The sequence below is a fragment of the Pelobates fuscus genome, chromosome 3 (assembly GCF_036172605.1).
Source record: "Pelobates fuscus isolate aPelFus1 chromosome 3, aPelFus1.pri, whole genome shotgun sequence".
NCBI classification, from domain to species: domain Eukaryota; kingdom Metazoa; phylum Chordata; class Amphibia; order Anura; family Pelobatidae; genus Pelobates; species Pelobates fuscus.
This window is the reverse complement of record NC_086319.1, coordinates 164246606-164266085: the sequence shown is the minus strand read 5'-3', so window position 1 is coordinate 164266085 and position 19480 is coordinate 164246606. Positions and strand designations below refer to the sequence as shown.

The 19480-nt window shown below is 44.3% G+C and overlaps 1 protein-coding gene across 1 annotated transcript in view; it reads left to right on the top strand.

Moving 5' to 3' along the window:
• Window positions 1-19480, top strand: part of KIAA1549 (KIAA1549 ortholog) — a 199140-nt gene that overhangs the window by 133916 nt on the left and 45744 nt on the right. The window contains exons 4-6 of the mRNA XM_063447620.1: window positions 6248-6425; window positions 7456-7586; window positions 8746-8929. Of these exons, the coding sequence (XP_063303690.1) occupies window positions 6248-6425; window positions 7456-7586; window positions 8746-8929 (493 nt within the window). The remainder of the gene's footprint in view (window positions 1-6247; window positions 6426-7455; window positions 7587-8745; window positions 8930-19480) is intronic.

Here is a 19480-nt window from a genome sequence, read left to right as displayed (position 1 = left end):
ATAAACAAAAGTGATTTAACTTAAATGGCAGTGAATTGAGCAGTAAAACCTGAGAGGCATGATCTATACACTGAAACTGCTTCATTAAGCTAAAGTTGTTTCGGTGACAATAGTGTTCCTTTAATGTCAGTATGGCATTGGTTTAGATAATCAAGGAAAGTTGTAAATCCAAAGCATGAAAAAGTCATCAATATATCTTAACCATATTGACACATGTTTCTTAAACCGCGTACTGTCGTATACAAATTTGTCCTCAAATTCTCCCATGAACAGGTTGGCATACGATATTGTCTCCCATCGCATTGCCCTTAACCTGTGTTCATAGTAGATCGTCAAGTAGCGAAATAAACTTTTCCTTAAAATTATTTCAAGAAAAGTTGTCACAAAGGAGCACTTTTTTTCGTTAGCAAGAATATTGCAATGTCTTTTGTATCACTGCCAGACCTTCGCCATGTGGAATTGAAGTGTATAGGTTTGCTACTAGTTGTAACCAATAGGTCATACATTCAAGACACAAAATATTTTCTAATAAGAATCAAGGACCTACAGGTAGAGCTAACTGATCTATTGGTTAGCCTAGACATAGCAAACTTATACACATGGAGAAATTGCTGGGGATTGTTAAACAGGAGCCTGGTCAGGTGATGCAGACTTTTAATAGCATGACCGGTAACCTGTAATATCGGCTGGCTGGGAGGAAGTGAGAGGCAAAAACTTCCTTCCAGCTGCAGAGTGAGCACTGCATGGGAAGGAAAGAGGCACAGACAGCTGGGAGTGAGCTGCTGCAAACCCATCCCCAACATCATCCTCAGCCAGCAGCACCCAAAGCAAGTCACCATCCTGCAGGGGGTATGTGCCAGTGTGTGTATCTTCATCTGAGTGTGTGTATGTGCCATTGTATCTGTGTGTCAGTATGTGTATCTGTGCCAATGTGTGTGTCAGTGTGTATTTGGATATGTGTGTCAAGGTGTGCGCATGTGTCAAGTGTGTGCATGTGTCCAGGTGTGTGCAAATATCAGTGTGTATCTTTGTCTATGTGTGTGTTTGTGTCAGTGTGTTCATATGTGTGTATCTCTGTGTTAATGTGTATCCGTGTAAGTATTCATATGGCAGTGTTCGTGCATACATCCCAGCAATTAACCCCCAACATACATGCAAACACACCCCTGGATACACAAACATTACATACAAACAAACCCCTGAATTCAAACCCCACAATTATATACAAACACACTCCTTCACTCAAACACCAATACTACAAACAAATGTACATCCACATATAAAAGCCAGCACTACATTCAAACACACCCCTGCTTTCAAACGCAAACACTACTTTCAAGTACAACACTGCATTCCAGTGGTAATAGTACATACTTTTACATCCCTACATGCACACATATACGCTATACAAACATATGATTGCATTCAAATGCACAGATACTGTTGCTCACAAATACAACCCTGCAAGGATGGGCAAATGGTAAATCTTCGGCTGGCATAGCATCGTAGGAGTTGTACGACAGGTGAGGATCTATCTTTTAGCCACTCTTGCATTAAAGGAGAGCCCAAACATTTTTCCTGCACTCTCTACAGTAGTTCCACCATTGTGTAAGTCTGTATTATTAATCTTTTAAAAAGCTATCCATATAACATTAACAAAATATAAAAAACAAACATACACATGAAAAAAAAATATGTCTCCTTCCCAAGGGGGAGAAAATGTGCAAATAATTCAATCAGGATCACTTTCATGATTTGATTAATTCAGACTTTGTAGTGTGAGTTGATTTACTGAATCGAATCAATGACTCACTAGTCAAGCCTATTTTGTCGGAGAATGTCAGCATAATAGTTTTTTTTTTGTTTTTTTTTTTAATAATAACATTTTCTTTCAACATTCTCAGATAGTGAAGAAGTCAAGAAGAAGGCATATTTCATAAATGTGGGATAAAAGGTTCCAATATAATTTTTATTGTAGTGTTTCTAATGCCAGAAGTTTCTTGGTGCCCCTCTGATGTAAGGAGTCAAACATTATGACTTCTTACCTGGACTCTGCCTGGAGCTGCTTCCTGCCTTCAGCCTTCACTATAGCTCAGAAGAGAAGAGAACCAGAAGCTTTTGTCTCTGAGATAAGCTGGGCAATGCAGCTCGTTGGCTGAGACTGATGCTTAAGGCTTAGTTCAGGAGAACCAGCAAAGGAGCTTCCAGCTCTGACTGAGCTGTAGTAGAGGTGGGGAGCAGTGCTCATCAGACACCAGTTAAGAAGCCAAACTGTTTTAAACTGGTTTGACTCCTTGCAATGGGGATGGGGAAGGGTTGGGGCACCAGGGCACGCCTGGCACCATAACTACTAGATGACCACTGTAGTGGTTATAGTGCTTAGAGTTAAGTTACTCTAGTACAGGGGTCCTCAAACTCCAGCCCCCCAGATGTTGCTGAACTACATCTCCCATGATTCTTTGAATTACATAGATAGCCAGAGAATAATGGGAGTTGTAGTTCAGCAACATCTGGGGGGCCAGAGTTCCTAGTGGCTGATTGTTTGATTGCAACTAGATCTGCTTTTCTACAAAATGAAATCTTTTTGTTTTCCATGAAACGGCAATGTTTTTACATTGTCAAAGAAAAAGGACAGCATATATGTACCAAATCCTCTACATTAGGATATAAGCAATGTTTGTACTTAGAGTAAGAACATATAATGGAAAATTATATGATTGCGTACGAGACAGGATTCATAGCCTCAGGTGAGAGCTTTAATTTATTATTCCCAGGACACATTGATGTTTTACAAAGAGACATGGAGTTCACAATTAGAAGAAATGTCTCAAGTGAGCACTATTAGCTCTGTAAACAAAACTGAATGTCATGACATCTTCAACAATAAACAACTGCTAATCATAAACACAATATAACATCAATTAATTTTTTTCCTGCTACACAGTTAAAGGGTTACTCCAAGCAGTATAAACACTTCAGTAGTTTGAAGTAGTAATGGTACCTAGAGTCTGTATGTGCAAAAAAAAATAGGATTGAATATTAAGGGATAAACCGTAAATATTTTATTCACAGATCAAGTGACAACTGACCAATGTAGGGGGAAAGGAGGAGCTGGAAACCAATCTATACTTCCCAGCAGGATATATTAGATAAGACACTTACACTGCAACTAATAATGGACACAGACCAGTGATATTGTGTGTTTTAAATGGACACTTTAGGCACCCAGGCCACTTCAGCTAATTGAAGTGGTCTGGGTGCTGTGTCCCTTTTGCACTTAGTGCTGCAATGTAAAACATTGCAGTTCCAGAGAACATTGCATTACTAAGTCTGTCCTCAGTGGCTGTCTACCAGACAGCCACTGGGGGCACTTCTGGAATCGTAACAGACTTTTGGTTTTGTCCGATAGTGAGTATCTTTGTGAGCAGCAAGTTGGTAAGCAATATCGACAAGGTTGGTAACCAGTCAGCAATTAGTTGCTGCTATTAGCTACCAATTGCTGTTATTGGTGGCAGCTAATTACCAACAAGGTTCGAAACGAGCCGTTAGTCTTTAGTTCCTCTCGGACTTAAAAAGTTGAGCATTTAAACGTTCCCCTGATGTCTTCTTTATCATTCAAAATCTCCCCACAAGTACACTAAATTAAATGCTATTTTTAAATGTGTGATTAATTGCCATTAAAAATCTAGGATTACTTGTCTAGCTTTTTAAAATGTTGTCATATGCTTTCTTAAGGCAATACGCACCGACTTGGAAAATATTTTTTTACTTATTTTAATAAAAAATATTTAGCCATTGCTAATTTATTTTAATGTAGGAGTGTGATTTGCTTTATGCTTTTTTTGTGTCTGAATAAAAACAAACACATAAATAATTCTTCATGTTTGCCAGCTATAAATACATTTTTTACAAGGCTGCATTTTTATTTTAAACAGTATTTAAGTAAAATGAGGAATGCTTCATGAGTTATAATATTCAGATTGTCACATGGGCAAATTAACACTGTACAGGGAGTGCAGAATTATTAGGCAAGTTGTATTTTTGAGGATTAATTTTATTATTGAACAACAACCATGTTCTCAATGAACCCAAAAAACTCATTAATATCAAAGCTGAATATTTTTGGAAGTAGTTTTTAGTTTGTTTTTAGTTATAGCTATTTTAGGGGGATATCTGTGTGTGCAGGTGACTATTACTGTGCATAATTATTAGGCAACTTAACAAAAAACAAATATATACCCATTTCAATTATTTATTTTTACCAGTGAAACCAATATAACATCTCAACATTCACAAATATTCATTTCTGACATTCAAAAACATAACAAAAACAAATCAGTGACCAATATAGCCACCTTTCTTTGCAAGGACACTCAAAAGCCTGCCATCCATGGATTCTGTCAGTGTTTTGATCTGTTCACCATCAACATTGCGTGCAGCAGCAACCACAGCCTCCCAGACACTGTTCAGAGAGGTGTACTGTTTTCCCTCCTTGTAAATCTCACATTTGATGATGGACCACAGGTTCTCAATGGGGTTCAGATCAGGTGAACAAGGAGGTCATGTCATTAGATTTTCTTTTATACCCTTTCTTGCCAGCCATGCTGTGGAGTACTTGGACGCGTGTGATGGAGCATTGTCCTGCATGAAAATCATGTTTTTCTTGAAGGATGCAGACTTCTTCCTGTACCACTGCTTGAAGAAGGTGTCTTCCAGAAACTGGCAGTAGGACTGGGAATTGAGCTTGACTCCATCCTCAACCCGAAAAGGCCCCACAAGCTCATCTTTGATGATACCAGCCCAAACCAGTACTCCACCTCCACCTTGCTGGCGTCTGAGTCGGACTGGAGCTCTCTGCCCTTTACCAATCCATCCATCTGGCCCATCAAGACTCACTCTCATTTCATCAGTCCATAAAACCTTAGAAAAATCAGTCTTGAGATATTTCTTGGCCCAGTCTTGACGTTTCAGCTTGTGTGTCTTGTTCAGTGGTGGTCGTCTTTCAGCCTTTCTTACCTTGGCCATGTCTCTGAGTATTGCACACCTTGTGCTTTTGGGCACTCCAGTGATGTTGCAGCTCTGAAATATGGCCAAACTGGTGGCAAGTGGCATCTTGGCAGCTGCACGCTTGACTTTTCTCAGTTCATGGGCAGTTATTTTGCGCCTTGGTTTCTCCACACGCTTCTTGCGACCCTGTTGACTATTTTGAATGAAACGCTTGATTGTTCGATGATCACGCTTCAGAAGCTTTGCAATTTTAAGAGTGCTGCATCCCTCTGCAAGATATCTCACTATTTTTGACTTTTCTGAGCCTGTCAAGTCCTTCTTTTGACCCATTTTGCCAAAGGAAAGGAAGTTGCCTAATAATTATGCACACCTGATATAGGGTGTTGATGTCATTAGACCACACCCCTTCTCATTACAGAGATGCACATCACCTAATATGCTTAATTGGTAGTAGGCTTTCGAGCCTATACAGCTTGGAGTAAGACAACATGCATAAAGAGGATGATGTGGTCAAAATACTCATTTGCCTAATAATTCTGCACTCCCTGTAATCTTGTCCACCTTGCCAGTACTCAACAAGTATATGAGGCATTCTGGATAAAAAATTGGATGTCCTACAAACCAGATTCCTGAATTTAGAATACGATCTATCTATTATGCTGTAAAATGCATTATAATATTGTATGTTTGTGGACATATTTATACATAATTTGGTCTAGGCATCAACTATCTTCCCTAATGCCTAGTATACTAGTGTATACCTCCCAACCGTGCCAAAATTCCTCTGTCCCTCTTTTCTATTCTAATGTCCCTCTTTTCTTAGAGCTCCACATTGTTGGTGTATCTGAGTGTTTAAGATAGCACCTACATTAACGTGTCTTTAAACTACAATAAATGTTTAGAACTCCATCTGTGTAAATAAGATGCATTGTTCTTGTTCTAAATAACATTTTAGTCACATCGCTAAAATGAAAGTGTCCCTCTTTGTTCATTTGAAAGGTTAGGAGGTATGCCAGTACATCTGGCTTACCAGAAATGAGGTAAATTTAACATGTATTGTTGATAAAAATTCATGGTTGCAATTAGATAAATGATAAAACTAGTGAATTTCCAAGGTCATATTTCTCTGGTTGTACTTGGTCTTATCCAGTCTCTTCGGACAGAAGGCCAATTGTTAATGTCTGTAAGTTCCTGCATTGAGGCCCAAATCAGTCAGCATATATTTATTTTCAACCGACAGGTGTATTCACCATATCCGAAACTCTCATTCATTGTCACTTCTGGACCCTTTGTTTACACATCATTTGCTGTTGGAAATACCTTGAGTACAAGCCACCTCCTCATCGGAGAGACTTCACCCATCCTCTCTCTGCAGACAGCAACATTAGGACTTGATCAAAGGTTCCACATCCAGACTGGTGAGATGCTCTTCAGATTCAGTATTTTTGAGAGATAACAATTATGATTTCAATTGGCTGAGTAATGGGTGCAATAGGAATGGTTCTGAAGTAAATAGATAATTGGTGTCCCTAGTTAAATTCAGACCCACCTGCATTTGCCATAAAAATATTAATACAAATGCTTCTTACTTAGCCTTTTCCAGCCCTGGTACTCAATTTGCGCTGTTGAACTCTCCGCCTCCCAGACATCATTGAGGAGGCGTCACTTCCACAAATGCTGGTCCAATCCAACGCTCCTCATAGAGGAGCATTAGGAACCCGATGCACATGCGCAGCATGCCCACATCAAATGTTTCTCATTGGAACACATTGTATCAATGCTTTTTTATGAGCTGCAACGTCACATGCTGCAGAAGCGCCTACAGTGACTTTCTGGAAGTCAAAGAGTTGTGTTTAATCCTGCAATGTAAACATAGCCGTTTCTACAAAACAGCAATTATTTATTTTGCAGGGTTAAAATGACAGAACCACTGCACCCAAACCACTTCATTGAAGTGGTATGGGAGAATTTAGTGGCCCTGGAAAAAATTTAAAAGGTTTTACTCACCATTTTTCCAATGCCAAGATTAACTCCATGCAGCCGGCACCATAGACAGTATCCTCCTCATCTTCTTGGCTATTCCAGTGCTTCTTATATTGAATCCGATGCTCTCCTATGGTAGGCATTTGAGCACGTTCAATGTCCTCATGCAATGCGTGAGGATGCTGAATGTCAGATACCCAGGTCTGACTTGTTCATTGCAACAGAAACACCCTCTAGTGGAAGTCAGGAAGATAGCCCTGCAATGAAAACATTGCTGTGTCTACAAAACTTCATTAAAATGCCGACAGTGGTCCTTTAAAACAACATTTATGATATAATATCACAAAGCTTTAATGTTGTTGTATATGTGTGTGTGTGTGTGTTTGTATATACAGTGTTTCATTCCCTAATGTCTCCAGGAGATCCTGTCCTGTATCCTGTGTGACCATATTGTATTGTTTGTAGTGCTGCAGTTTGTCCCTCAGACGGTTGACATTAGACTGTGCACATTCAGTGAGCAGATCCAGAGGGGGCTCAGTCTTGCACTCTATGAAGTGAGGAGATGGAGACAGGAGACTGACAACCTCACTGTGCAGGTAACAGTTTCATCTACACTAAGATGTTTTAGATATTTGTAATGTTTGTTTTGCTCACATGTAAAACCACTGTTAGGTTTGTTAAGTTGTAAAAATGTGTTTTCAGTGGTTGTATGACTTTTGGCTGTTGAATTTGATAAGAGAAAAATGGTTCTGTTAATGTGTTAATAAATCTTAACCAGAATGATTGTGATTTTTTAAGATTGACTGCTTAACAAAAAGCATATGGCCATTTTTTACAAAATGTCAAAAATCAAATAAAAGGTGTGATTTTGATCATGCTGATTTCATTAACAGCCATTGGTTCAGAAGGTAGCCATTTAAAAGCTAAACTTTAAAATGTCACATTTAAAATGTTAATTGCTAAATAAGTGTTGTATTTATAACATCACAGTTTGACATGTTTACGTTAAATGTTGGCATTATCACAGAGGACTTAGAGCTTTCTTAGGATGAAGGAGCAGCTGAACTTGTGAAATATAGGACTTAAAGTCCACAGTTCATACAATATCCACCTGTATTAGAGGATACATAGCTATGTCCACACACTCTAAGGAAGTGAAAGATGTGATCCCAGGGATTTAAAAAACTTGTCTTTGCTCTCCTTATTAAAACACCACTATCAACACTGTCACTGTCGTCTGGGAACTTTGTAGAATTTCAGAATTTGGGTCCATTGGCCGGGTGGCAGAGAAAGGTGTGTTCTACATACCTGAACCTGTCATACCATCTTCCTCTGGCTGGTCCTCTTCAGCTACTGGTGTCACTGCTGTACGCTCGTGGAACAGCGGGATACTCCATAGATAAACACTTCTAGATGGTGGTAGCACCGCCCAGTATCTCAGAAAGTCAGGTGTAGGAAAAATACATAAGACAAAGTAGTCCCTGCTTTGTCTCATGTTTTTAGTTAAAACTAGATGAAAAATATATAAAAAAATAAATAAAAAAAAACAAAGTAGGAAAGAGGAAGAGAAGAGGAAGTAATTGGGGAAAAGGTAAATACATTACATTGCCTCTTTAATAAGTACCTGTAAAAAGATTGTCTGTAGAACATCAGTCTACTTGAGAGTGCGTTTTTATGGGACAACAATGAATCCATTGATTTGTTAGTATGTAGCTTTATATGTATCCATTACTCAATACGTTTTTGTCTCCATAGATTGTAAACATTACATCGAGCCTGTCGCGGGGGCTGATTTGGAAGGCACCAGTGACAGTCTCTTATGCTGTCAAGGAGCGCAGTGGATTTCTGAATGGCTCTGATGTGAGCGATCAGCTGAGGAACTTGAGCCTTGTGGAGTTCAGCTTCTTCCTTGGTTTTCCTGTGAAACAGATTGCTGAACGTGAGTTGTGGAAGGGACTTAAAAGGGTATGTGGGTGAATAGGGATGGTGGAGGACAGAGACTGGATTGATGACATGATTAATACACCAGATCCTACAGGCTATAGATGAGGGAGATAAAACCTTAATGATGTAAAGGTACAATGTTTAAATTAGAGCAGTAAGTGCAATGAAGAGTCAATTCGGAATAATTGTCTGAGAATAATTGCAGAGCCTGTTTGAGTCTTGGGCTCATTGAGTGATTAAAATACTTTTTTTTTTTTTACCAGCAATGCGATTTTGCCTTCAACATGTATTTGCTTGTGATAAATGATATCAGCCCAAGAGAACATACCATGCACTTCCCCACTTTTTTTTTTTTTTCAATTTGACAATTTTTATTTTCCTTATCAATGCAAACTTGGGATACAGAAGAAAAGAAGGGGAGGGAACATCACATAATCACATTGTACATGTCGTCCCTTTTTACATAGTACATTAGTTCGCATGGACATCGTATTGACATTGTCTGCTATGGTCTCGCCCTTTTCCCCCAGGTTCTCGAACCTGCTTAGATGCCTCCCTTCTATTCACCTCTACTTTTGGTCCCTATCTAGTGTCCTCTTATCTTCCTGTACTAGTTAAGAGCTTGCTCTTGTTCCACGCTTAATGTTCTGAGCCCTCCACGTCTCCTGGGTAGGGTCTTGGAGGGGGGAAGAACATTATGGATGTTGGGGGGGGGGGGACTTTGGCATACCCGCTCTCCCTGACGGTTTTGTGCTATTCCTATTATTCTTTGTGCTACCTTCTCTCTGTTCGCTTGTTTGTCTGTCTATTCTCTTTCTCCCCATAGGGACCCATTTTTATGGACTCCCCATCGTCCCGTGGGGGTCACTTACGTTTTGTCCTTATATGTTTTCGTGAAGGGCAGATACTGTGTCTCGTGGGTTAGTCTCTGTCCCTGTTCTCCCTAGTCGTGTTTATGGCTTCCCACCTAATTTTCGCTTCCTCAAACCAGTGTGTGTTGCCTTGATTTTTCCTGGCCACATGTTCATAGTGTTGGTTGGTGGTGATTTGTCTCTTTAGGGCTAGTTTTGTTGGTGCTGTGTCGGTCCTTCATTCTCGGGCTATGAGCGTCAGTGCTGCTATTAGGGTATGAAAGACCAGAACTGCCTTGTTTCCCTGGAAATTGTTCATGTTCATAAACAGTAGGCTCATTTCTGGGGTGAGTGTAATGTTAGTATCTATAACCTCATTAATCGTGCTTTCTACCATCTCCCAGTAGGGTCGAAGCACCCTGTGTCACGATTCGGGGAACCCAACACGCTGACACACACACAGAAAGTGTGCAGTACCGGACCTTAGAGTGGCCGGGCTAAGCACACACAGAATAGTCAGGAGACAAGCCGAGTAAGGGAAACCAGAAAACAGAATAACGAGAAGCAAGCCGAGGTCAAAGGGTAGGAGAAAGTCACAAAGTCAGTATAACAAGCCAGAGAGTACGTAACCAGAAAGAAGCAGAATTAACAATCACACGTGGGAGATATCTAAACCTCCCACTGTGATTGAGGCACTGTGCCTTTAACGCCGGGTCAGGTGACTGACCCCGGCGTGTAACAAATTGGGCGGTCTCCCGGCGTGCAGCGTCATGCATGCTGCCGCTGGGGGACTTGGAGGAAGACGCGGGCGGCATCCGTGGCTGGGAGGATGCCGCCCGCCGAACACATGGCAGGAAGGGGACCGCGGACGGCTGGAGGGTGAGTGCCGCGAGCGTCCCCTCGCAGCCGCCCGCGGGATCCTGACACCCTGCAAGACCACCATATGTGGTATATTGTACCTTCTGTCTCCCCACATCTCCAGCACTTGGCCGAAGTTCCTGGATACATTTTTGCCAGTCTGACTGGCACCATGTACCACCTGTAATATACTTTTCGTATTAACTCTAAGTGTGACGTGCATTTTGTCCTTCCCTTATATGCTGTGGTCGCTTTTGTCCATTGGGTTGCATCGAAATGTCTCCCCAAATCCGCCTGCCAAGCTTCACTAAGCCTGTCTAGGTGTACCGGGTTGTCTACATCTAGGAGCGAGTAGCACATGGAGATTATACTCTTCTTCTGCCTTGGATTCAAACAGGTTCTCTCAAACCCTGTGAGTGTGCTCCTCCCCTCCTCGGTGGTTGTTTGAGCCCGTAGGATAGATTTCACTTGAAGGTACGAGAATATCAGTTTGGGGGGCAGATTGAATTTTCCTTGAATAATAGGGAACGGTAGTAGCTTTTGTGCCTCCAGGATGTCTCTCACATGTGTGCATCCTCTCTTAGTTCATTCTCTATGGTCAAACGTGTTATTGGCTACATGTAGGCTGGGCAGTGGTGTTGCCGGTGACCACGGTGTCATACATAGCAGTGACTTATGTGTTCTGTCCCAGGCCGTCATCAATGTTTTTGTGGTGGGTAAGATATTAGGTTGGTTGGGGTGCATTACTTTAGGTACCCACAATATTCTATGGAGATCTTTCCCCTGTAGCCAATGGTTTTCTATTTGTGGGGAGAGGGTTGGAGATTGCATCCCTATCACTGGGGCCAGTAATGTTGCCTGGTAATATATTTTGATGTTTGGTAGGGCTAGACCCCCTTGGTGAGTTGGTCTATATAGGAATGTTGCCGATATCCTCACTCTTTTGTGGGCCCATATGCATTTAGTGAGCATTGCCTGTGTTTTGTTTATAAAGGAGGTTGGCAGGTCTATTTGAAGGGTTTCTAAATAGGTATTGTAGCTTGGGGAGGAGAGACATTTTAATTGCTGCCATCCTCCCCAGCCAGGAGAGGTATTTATCTCCCCATGAGGCCAAACTGATCTCCAACTCTTTTTTTAGGGCCTCGTAGTTGGCCTTGAATAGTCCCCCTACTGTCTTGGTTAGCTTAATTCCCAGAAAGGAAACGCTGTCTGTCCTCCAGTCCAATTCAAATTTCTCCCGTAGCACCTGTATTATGTCATTAGGTATCCCAATCCCCATGGCCTGGGTTTTTGTCACGTTAAGTTTGTAATATGAACTGTCCCCATACTCTTTTATTACTTTCAATAGGTGCAGCATTGAAATCAGCGGTTGGGTCGGGGTCAGTAGCACGTCGTCCGCGAATAGATTGGCTTTGTATTCTTTTCCCCCAATGTGTACTTCATGTATGGAGTCATGCTGTCTAATCTTGGAGGCCAGTGGCTCTAATGCCAGGACGTACAGCAGGGGTGACAGAGGACACCCCTGCCTTGTGCCTTTTGAGATGCTGAATGGATTTGATAGAAATCCCGCATTGAGTACCTGTGCTGTCGGGGCACTATATAGTGCTTTGACCGCTGATCTAAATTCTCCTGGCACTCCAAATTTTGTCATGACCACCTCTAGGAATGTCCAGTGCAGGCGGTCGAATGCCTTCTCTGCGTCTAGGGAGACGACAAGGCCCCCCTCTTTGTGTAGCCTGGGTAGACTGTGCAGTATATTCAATACCTTGCGCGTGTTATCCGCTCCCTGTTTCCCTGTCACAAACCCTACCTGGTCTGTATGGATTATCTGGGGGAGAAGAACGCTCAGTCTCGTCGCGAACAGCTTGGCGAATATTTTCGCGTTCGTATTGAGCAGGGAGATGGGTCTAAAGCCATGGGTGGCTTCCCTGGTTTCTGTAGCGTTATGATGTCGGCTAATAGTGTGTCTTGTGGTAGTTTCTGCGTGGTGGTCGCCTCTGTGAATGTGTGTACTAGTTGGGGTGTCAGCAGGTGGTGGAATTGCTTGTAATAGTTGTTATCCAGTCCATCTGTGCCTGGGGCTTTGCCTTTTTGCAGATTTCTGTCGCCTGTTGGAGGTCCACTGTAGCCAGATATGCATTTATATGTTCCTGCGTGGGCTGCAATGTGGTTCTGTGTTTGTTTATGTTGTACAAGGCGGCGTAATAGTTGGCGAATTCATTGCATATGTCTTTAGGTATCATTTTCTTCTCTCCCGTTGGGGACATGATAAAAGCTATTTTTTGGTTCGCCCTAGGTTCTTGCAGTCTCCTAGCTAGTAATCTGCTAGCTTTATTCCCCTGCGTGTATTGATTTATTTTTAATCTCTGGAGCACGTACCCTGTCTGCTCTAGTGCTTTTTGGTGTAGTTTTTTCGTAATGCTGGAAATTTGCAATTTTAGGTCAGTAGATTGGGAGATTTGGTTGCGTGTGTTTAGTTGGTACAATTCTCTCCTCCATTGTGCAAGCTGGGCTGTGGATTGTTTGTGTAAGTATGATGCCTGCAGGGGCGGACTGAGAACCCTCAGGGCCCCCGGGCAAAATAAATCAAGGGCCCCCTTACAGGCCCCACCCATACTCCGCAACAAGCGCCACCCATGTCCCGCCTCCATGCACCGCCTCCAGCCACACCCTACACAATCTTTAGACACAAGGAACAAAAGTGCAATTATTCCTTTCAAGGCCCCAGTAGAGACTACAATTGAGGGCTAATGGGCCATGGAGGGGGGTCTTTCTAGCAGAGGCTATCTCAGTGTCCTTTAGAGAGTGTGTTAGAAAGAATCCCCTCCAGGCCCTATTAGAGACTACAATGGAGTCTAATAGGCTTGGAAGGGGTTCTTTCTAACAGAGGCCATCTCAGTGTCCCTGCTGGAAACAGTCATCTCCAGGCCCCAGTAGAGACTACAATTGAGGGCTAATGGGCCATGGAGGGGGGGAGTATTCTAGCAGAGGCTATCTCAGTGTCCTTTAGAGAGTGTGTTAGAAAGAATTTCCTCCAGGTCCCTTTAGAGACTACAATGGAGTCTAATGGGGCCTGGAGGGGGGTCTCTCCAACACTCTGGTTTCTATTCACAATATAGCAACACAACATAGCTTGCTGATACCTAGGCCAAGTTGGCTCCTCTTACCTTAATTACTGTTGTTGGCTGGCAGTCTGTGGGCTTGCTGGAAGGCTGTGGGCTTACTGGCTGCGGCTGGCAGGCTGTGGGCTTGCTGGCAGGCTGTGGGCTTGCTGGCTACTGCCGGCAGGCTGTGGGCTTGCTGGCTGCGGCTAGCAGGCTGTTGGCTTGCTGGCTGTGGCTTGCTGGCTGGCAGGCTGTGGTTTGCTGGCTGCGTTTGGCAGGCTGTGGGCTTGCTGGCTGTAAGCCTAACTGGTGGCCTGTGGGCTGGCTGGCTGGCCGGCCTGTGGGCTGGCTGGCTTGCTGGCTACTGGGGCACTTGGAGATTATTTAAATAAATAATCCATGCACAATAACCACTACTGCTCTGTGTAGTCGTTATGGTGCCAGGAGGGCCGGGCCCCCCTCCCAGAGTAAGTAGTCAAACCGTTTAAGAACAGTTTGACAACTTACCTGGGGTCTGCTGGGATATGAGGCTGTTGTAGGGTATAGGAGCAGTGGTGCAATGTGTAAGGGGTGCAGTGTGTGTGAAAGGTTCAGTGTGTGTGAGGGGGTGTAGTGTGTGAATGTGTAGGGTGTGTGGGTCAATGTGTGTATGAGGGGGCTGTGTATGTGTGTGGCAATGTTAGTATGGGGGGCTGTGTGTGTATGGGTGGGCAGTGTATGTGTGTGTGTGAGGCAATGTGTGTAAATGTGTATGGTGTGTGTGGGGGCAGTGTGTGTGTATGGGGGGCAGTGTGTGAATGTGTATGGTGTGTGGGGGTAGTGTGTTTATGGGGCTAGAGTTCACTCTCACCACTGCAACCACCAGGAATCCCTGGTGGTCACAGTGTTGAGAGTGAACTCTAGCCCGTAGCACCAGGGCTAGAGTTTACTTTCGCCAGAGCTGTAACGTTGCCGTGGTAACCGCGGTAACGATCTGTGCTCGTGCAAGAAGGACCCAGAGGAGCTGCAGGCTGAGCTCCCGGGTCCTATCTTCCTCCCTCCCCTGCCGGCTGCCCGCACGGTGCCTGCGGACAGGGGAGGGGGCAATTGCCCTCCTCTTACTCCCCCCTCCCCCTCTTCTTACCCCCCTCCCCCTCTGCTTACTCCCACCTCTTCTTACTTCCTCCCCCTCTTCTTACTCCCTCCCCCTCTTCTTACTCCCCCCTCCCCCTCTTCTTACCCCTTCTTACTCCCGCCCCCTCTCTTCTTACCCCCCTCTTCTTACCCCCCTCCCCTCTTCTTACTCTTCCCTCCCCCTCTTCTTACCGCCTTCTTACTCCCCCCTCCCCCTACCCCCTTCTTACTCCCCCCCTCCTCTCTTCTTACCCCCCTCTCTCTCTTCTTACTCCCCCGCCCTCTCATTTTACCCCCCTCCCTTTCTTTTTACCCCCCTCCCTTTCTTTTTACCCCCCTTTCTTTTTACTCCCTCCCCTCCCTTTTTCTTTTTGCCCCCCCTCCCTTTCTCTTTTTGCCCCCCTCCCTTTCTCTTTTTGCCCCCCTCCCCTCACCTTCTCGTTTTGCCCCCCCTCCCCTCCCCTCCCTTTCTCTTTTTGCCCCCCTCCCCTTCTCTTTTTGCCCCCCTCCCCTTCTCTTTTTGCTCACCCTCCCCTCCCCTTCTCTTTTTGCCCACCCTCCCCTCCCCTTCTCTTTTTGCCCACCCTCCCCTCCCCTTCTCGCCCACCCTCCCCTCCCCTTCTCTTTTTGCCCACCCTTCTCTTTTTGCCCACCCTCCCCTCCCCTCCTCTTTTTGCCCCCCTCCCTTTCTCTTTTTGCCCCCCTCCCCTCACCTTCTCGTTTTGCCCCCCCTCCCCTCCCCTCCCTTTCTCTTTTTGCCCCCCTCCCCTTCTCTTTTTGCCCCCCTCCCCTCCCCTTTTTGCTCACCCTCCCCTTCTCTTTTTGCCCACCCTCCCCTCCCCTTCTCTTTTTGCCCACCCTCCCCTCCCCTCCTCTTTTTGCCCACCCTCCCCTCCCCTCCTCTTTTTGCCCCCCCTCCCCTCCTCTTTTTGCCCCCCCTCCCCTCCTCTTTTTGCCCCCCTCCCCTCCTCTTTTTGCCCCCCTCCCCTTCTGTTTTTGCCCCCCTCCCCTCCCCTTCTGTTTTTGCCCCCCTCCCCTTCTGTTTTTGCCCCCCTCCCCTCCCCTCCCCTTCCCTTCTGTTTTTGCCCCCTCCCCTTCTGTTTTTGCCCCCCACCCCCACCTGTAGCGTGGCCGAGCTGCACTCCGGTCCGCGTTGCCGGCCGGAGTGATAGGAAGGTGCACACTCAGTGTGCACCTTCCTGTCAGTCCGGCCGGGTACAGGAAACAGAAACTCCTGTTCCGCGCGGAACAGGAGTTTCTGTTTCCTGTACCCGGCCGGACTGACAGGAAGGTGCACACTCCGTGTGTGTGCACCTTCCTATCACTCCGGCCGGCACCGCGGACGCAGAGCAGCTCGGCCACGCTACGGGGAGGGGAGGTGAGAAGCTGCAGCCGCCTGAGCGCTCTTAAGAGAGCGCTCAGGCGGCTGCAGCATTTAAAGGGGCGGCCGGGCCCCCTGATGGCGGGCCCCCCTCCCGGCCGGGCCCTCGGACCATGTCCTCGAGTACGTGTTATGGACATGTGAGAAGTGGGTGTACACCCGCTCCGAGGTGTGGGATATTCTCCATGTATCATAGTAGTGGTGTAGCTAAAGGAGTTTCTGTAGCTTTTTACATTGTCTGTGGAGTATTTTATACCTTGGGCTGTGGCGTGAAACATTAGTGTCTAGTTTTGGATCCCAGACATGATTAAAGTCACCACAAAATGTATATGTTTTTTTTTTTTTTTTTCGCTTTTAGAGCACCCCCCAGGTCATGCATTGCTTAGCTTTGTCATAACATTTAACATGGTTTTTTAACATTTAAACGATACCCCTGGTTGTCTCCATGGTCGTTACGTCAGGACCAGTCTCTCAACAGTCTCTTGGTAAATACCCACAGGTCTGTTGTAATTGTGGTACTGTCTTTTATGTTGGTCTTTTGGATTTTCTCCAGTCCGTGGAGGTATTGTTTGGTCTCTGCAGGCTTCGGTGTTGGCTTGATTCTCTTAATCCCCACCTTTGTAGCATGCAGGCTCCTTCTTCTGGCGTGTTGATAGCAGTCACCTTTCCTCCTCTGGACACCAGGGCTTTCACCGGGTATCCCCAGCGGTATGGCAGCTTGTTGAGCCTGAGCTGTTCTGTGACACTTTTAAATTCTCTTCTTCTTTTTAATGTGAACGTTGATATGTCCGCAAACACCAACAGCCCTCCATATGGGTATGGAAGTTTCTTCTTCGCACGGCTTGTCTGAAGCACTACTTCTTTCATGTGGTAATAGTGAATTTTTATGAGAACGTCTCTTGGGGTGTCCTGTGGTAGGAAGCTGGGTTTGGCTGTTCGGTGATATCGGTCCATGAGTAGCAGATCCTGTGGTATGTCTCGCGCCAGCGTTTTAAGTAGGCCGGTTAAGTAAGCCGCCAGTTCTGTGGGCCCCACTTCTTCCCCCACCCCACGAATTTGCAGGTTGTTGCGGCAAGCCCTGTCTTCCATGTCCGCTAACTTAATCTCATAAACTTGCATTTGGTTGTGCAGCCCTGCCATCTCCTCCTCCATTTATCTCTGCGCCTCAGTCAGCTCCGCCATTTTAGTTTCTGTCCCAGCAGTTCTCACCTCCAATTCTCTTAGATCTTTATGTAGTGCCCCAATTGTGGCTTTGAAGCTGTTCTCTATTCTTGCAGACATCTCTTCCAACATTGTCCGCAGCATCTCCTGTGTGAGAGGAGTTTCTGCTTCTTGGTTAATGCGCAGCTGTTCTACCGCTTCCTCTGCGCCATCTTGGGCTTCTTCTTGCAGCGAGGCCTGTTTCCCCTGCGGCGTCCGTGAGGCAAAAAAGGCACTTTTTTCTGCCTTATCGGCTTGCCTCTTCCCTTTTGCCTGTGACATAGTTATTTGGGGTTTATGGAGCTCCCGTTTTTTCGCGGCTTTATCGCCAAATTACACCTTTGTTGGTCTCGTCGGAGCGGAGCGCTCAGCACATGCAACCGCTTAATACCGCCGCCAGGACACGCCCCCACTTCCCCACATTTAAAGAGACACTCTAAGCACCAACATTACTTCAGCTTAATGTAGTGATATTGATGTATAGATCATGCCCTTGCAGTCTTACTGCTTAGTCCTCTGCTTAGTTAAATCACTTAGTTAATGCAGTCCTAGCCACACCTCCCCTGGCTGTGACTTTAGACTTTCTTATCTCCAGCTCTGTTAATTGGACATTAATCACACACAGCAGGCTGCTGTATGCTATACTAGGCTATTAGCAGACCAGGAGAAAAGAAACTAAAAAAATCATTAAGTGTGTAGGGAACCTGGATGTCTCACAGCTGTGTAAACAAGGGCATTTACTCTGAAATGATAAAGAATTGAGCAGGGGCATGACCTATACACCAAAACCACTTATATGAGTAAAAGTTGTTTTGGTGCTTACATTGTCCCTTTAACTCTGTAATGGAGGAGCTCAGACTTTCCTTTTTTTGTTGTTGACGCGTTTTTCACATTTTGCATATATCCAATTTAAATACCATTTTTTTGGTAAAATAGTATTTTTATGCTATCCAGGGCAAGGATAGGCGGCCTTGCTAATTTTGGCTGCTGTAAAATTTGTTCAGAGTTCTGGATGAGCCATAATTCCACCCAGCAGGTGTTCTAAAGGATAACCATTCCGAGTCTAAACAAACAGCGGTTTGGTGTGATTTACAAACTTTAGGATTTTTTTTTCTCCTGGTTGTTGGATTTGACCGAAGTTGATTGCCACACTACATCTCACTAACTTGTATCCATACATTATACTTTCCAAAGGAATATAAAGTGGTTACTATAGCATAGCATCAAAGTAGAAATTATTTATACACAAAAAGGAGTTTGTTTTAATAAATTAAATGTTGACATTTGGGACCAATGTCAAAGTGACCATAGCTCACTATAGTGGCTTAAACTCTTTCCAGTATCTCCATTCCTTCCCCATTGTCTGGTGGACTAGCGGTGTGCATCGTAGAGGAAAAAGTCTTTGTAACACAACAGATGGAAAACAGAAGGGTATCATGTAATATACCCTTTCCTCCTCCATTTACAGAAACTTCACAGAGAGTTAATAGAGCAGTGACAGCAGGTCTGTGCTGACATACACACGGCATTCATGCTTTCATATTATACATCAACAATATGGGACTATATTACAGATGTCTTTCTAGCCTTTTAAGCTACATGGGGATATTGGTGATTGCCAGTAAGCCGGCACTATTAAAATAATATCATTAAAAACCAAACCAACATGGATTATGTCCGACTCCTGGGATAATCCCAGTAGGCCAAAGTACAATTTAGCAGTAGTAATAAAAGTTGTTGCTATTGCATAATGGTTAGTGGATCATCTTCCTGGGCTGTGCAACTGTTCCAATTTTAGGAGAGTGCTTTTCTTTTATTATTTCAGCTTTTTTTTTGTTTTTGTTTTGCATGATTGTTTAGTAAATTATCAATATATTAAAAAAAATGTTGTCACATTTTTCCAATTTTATTCCTTTAAGCCAAGGTGGATACAAATGATGATTTAGTTTTATTTTTTTTTATTTAAATCAGATTTTATTTAATTGTATTTCTCATAATTAAATGCTTTTGGATGACAAATCTATCTAAATATACTTTTC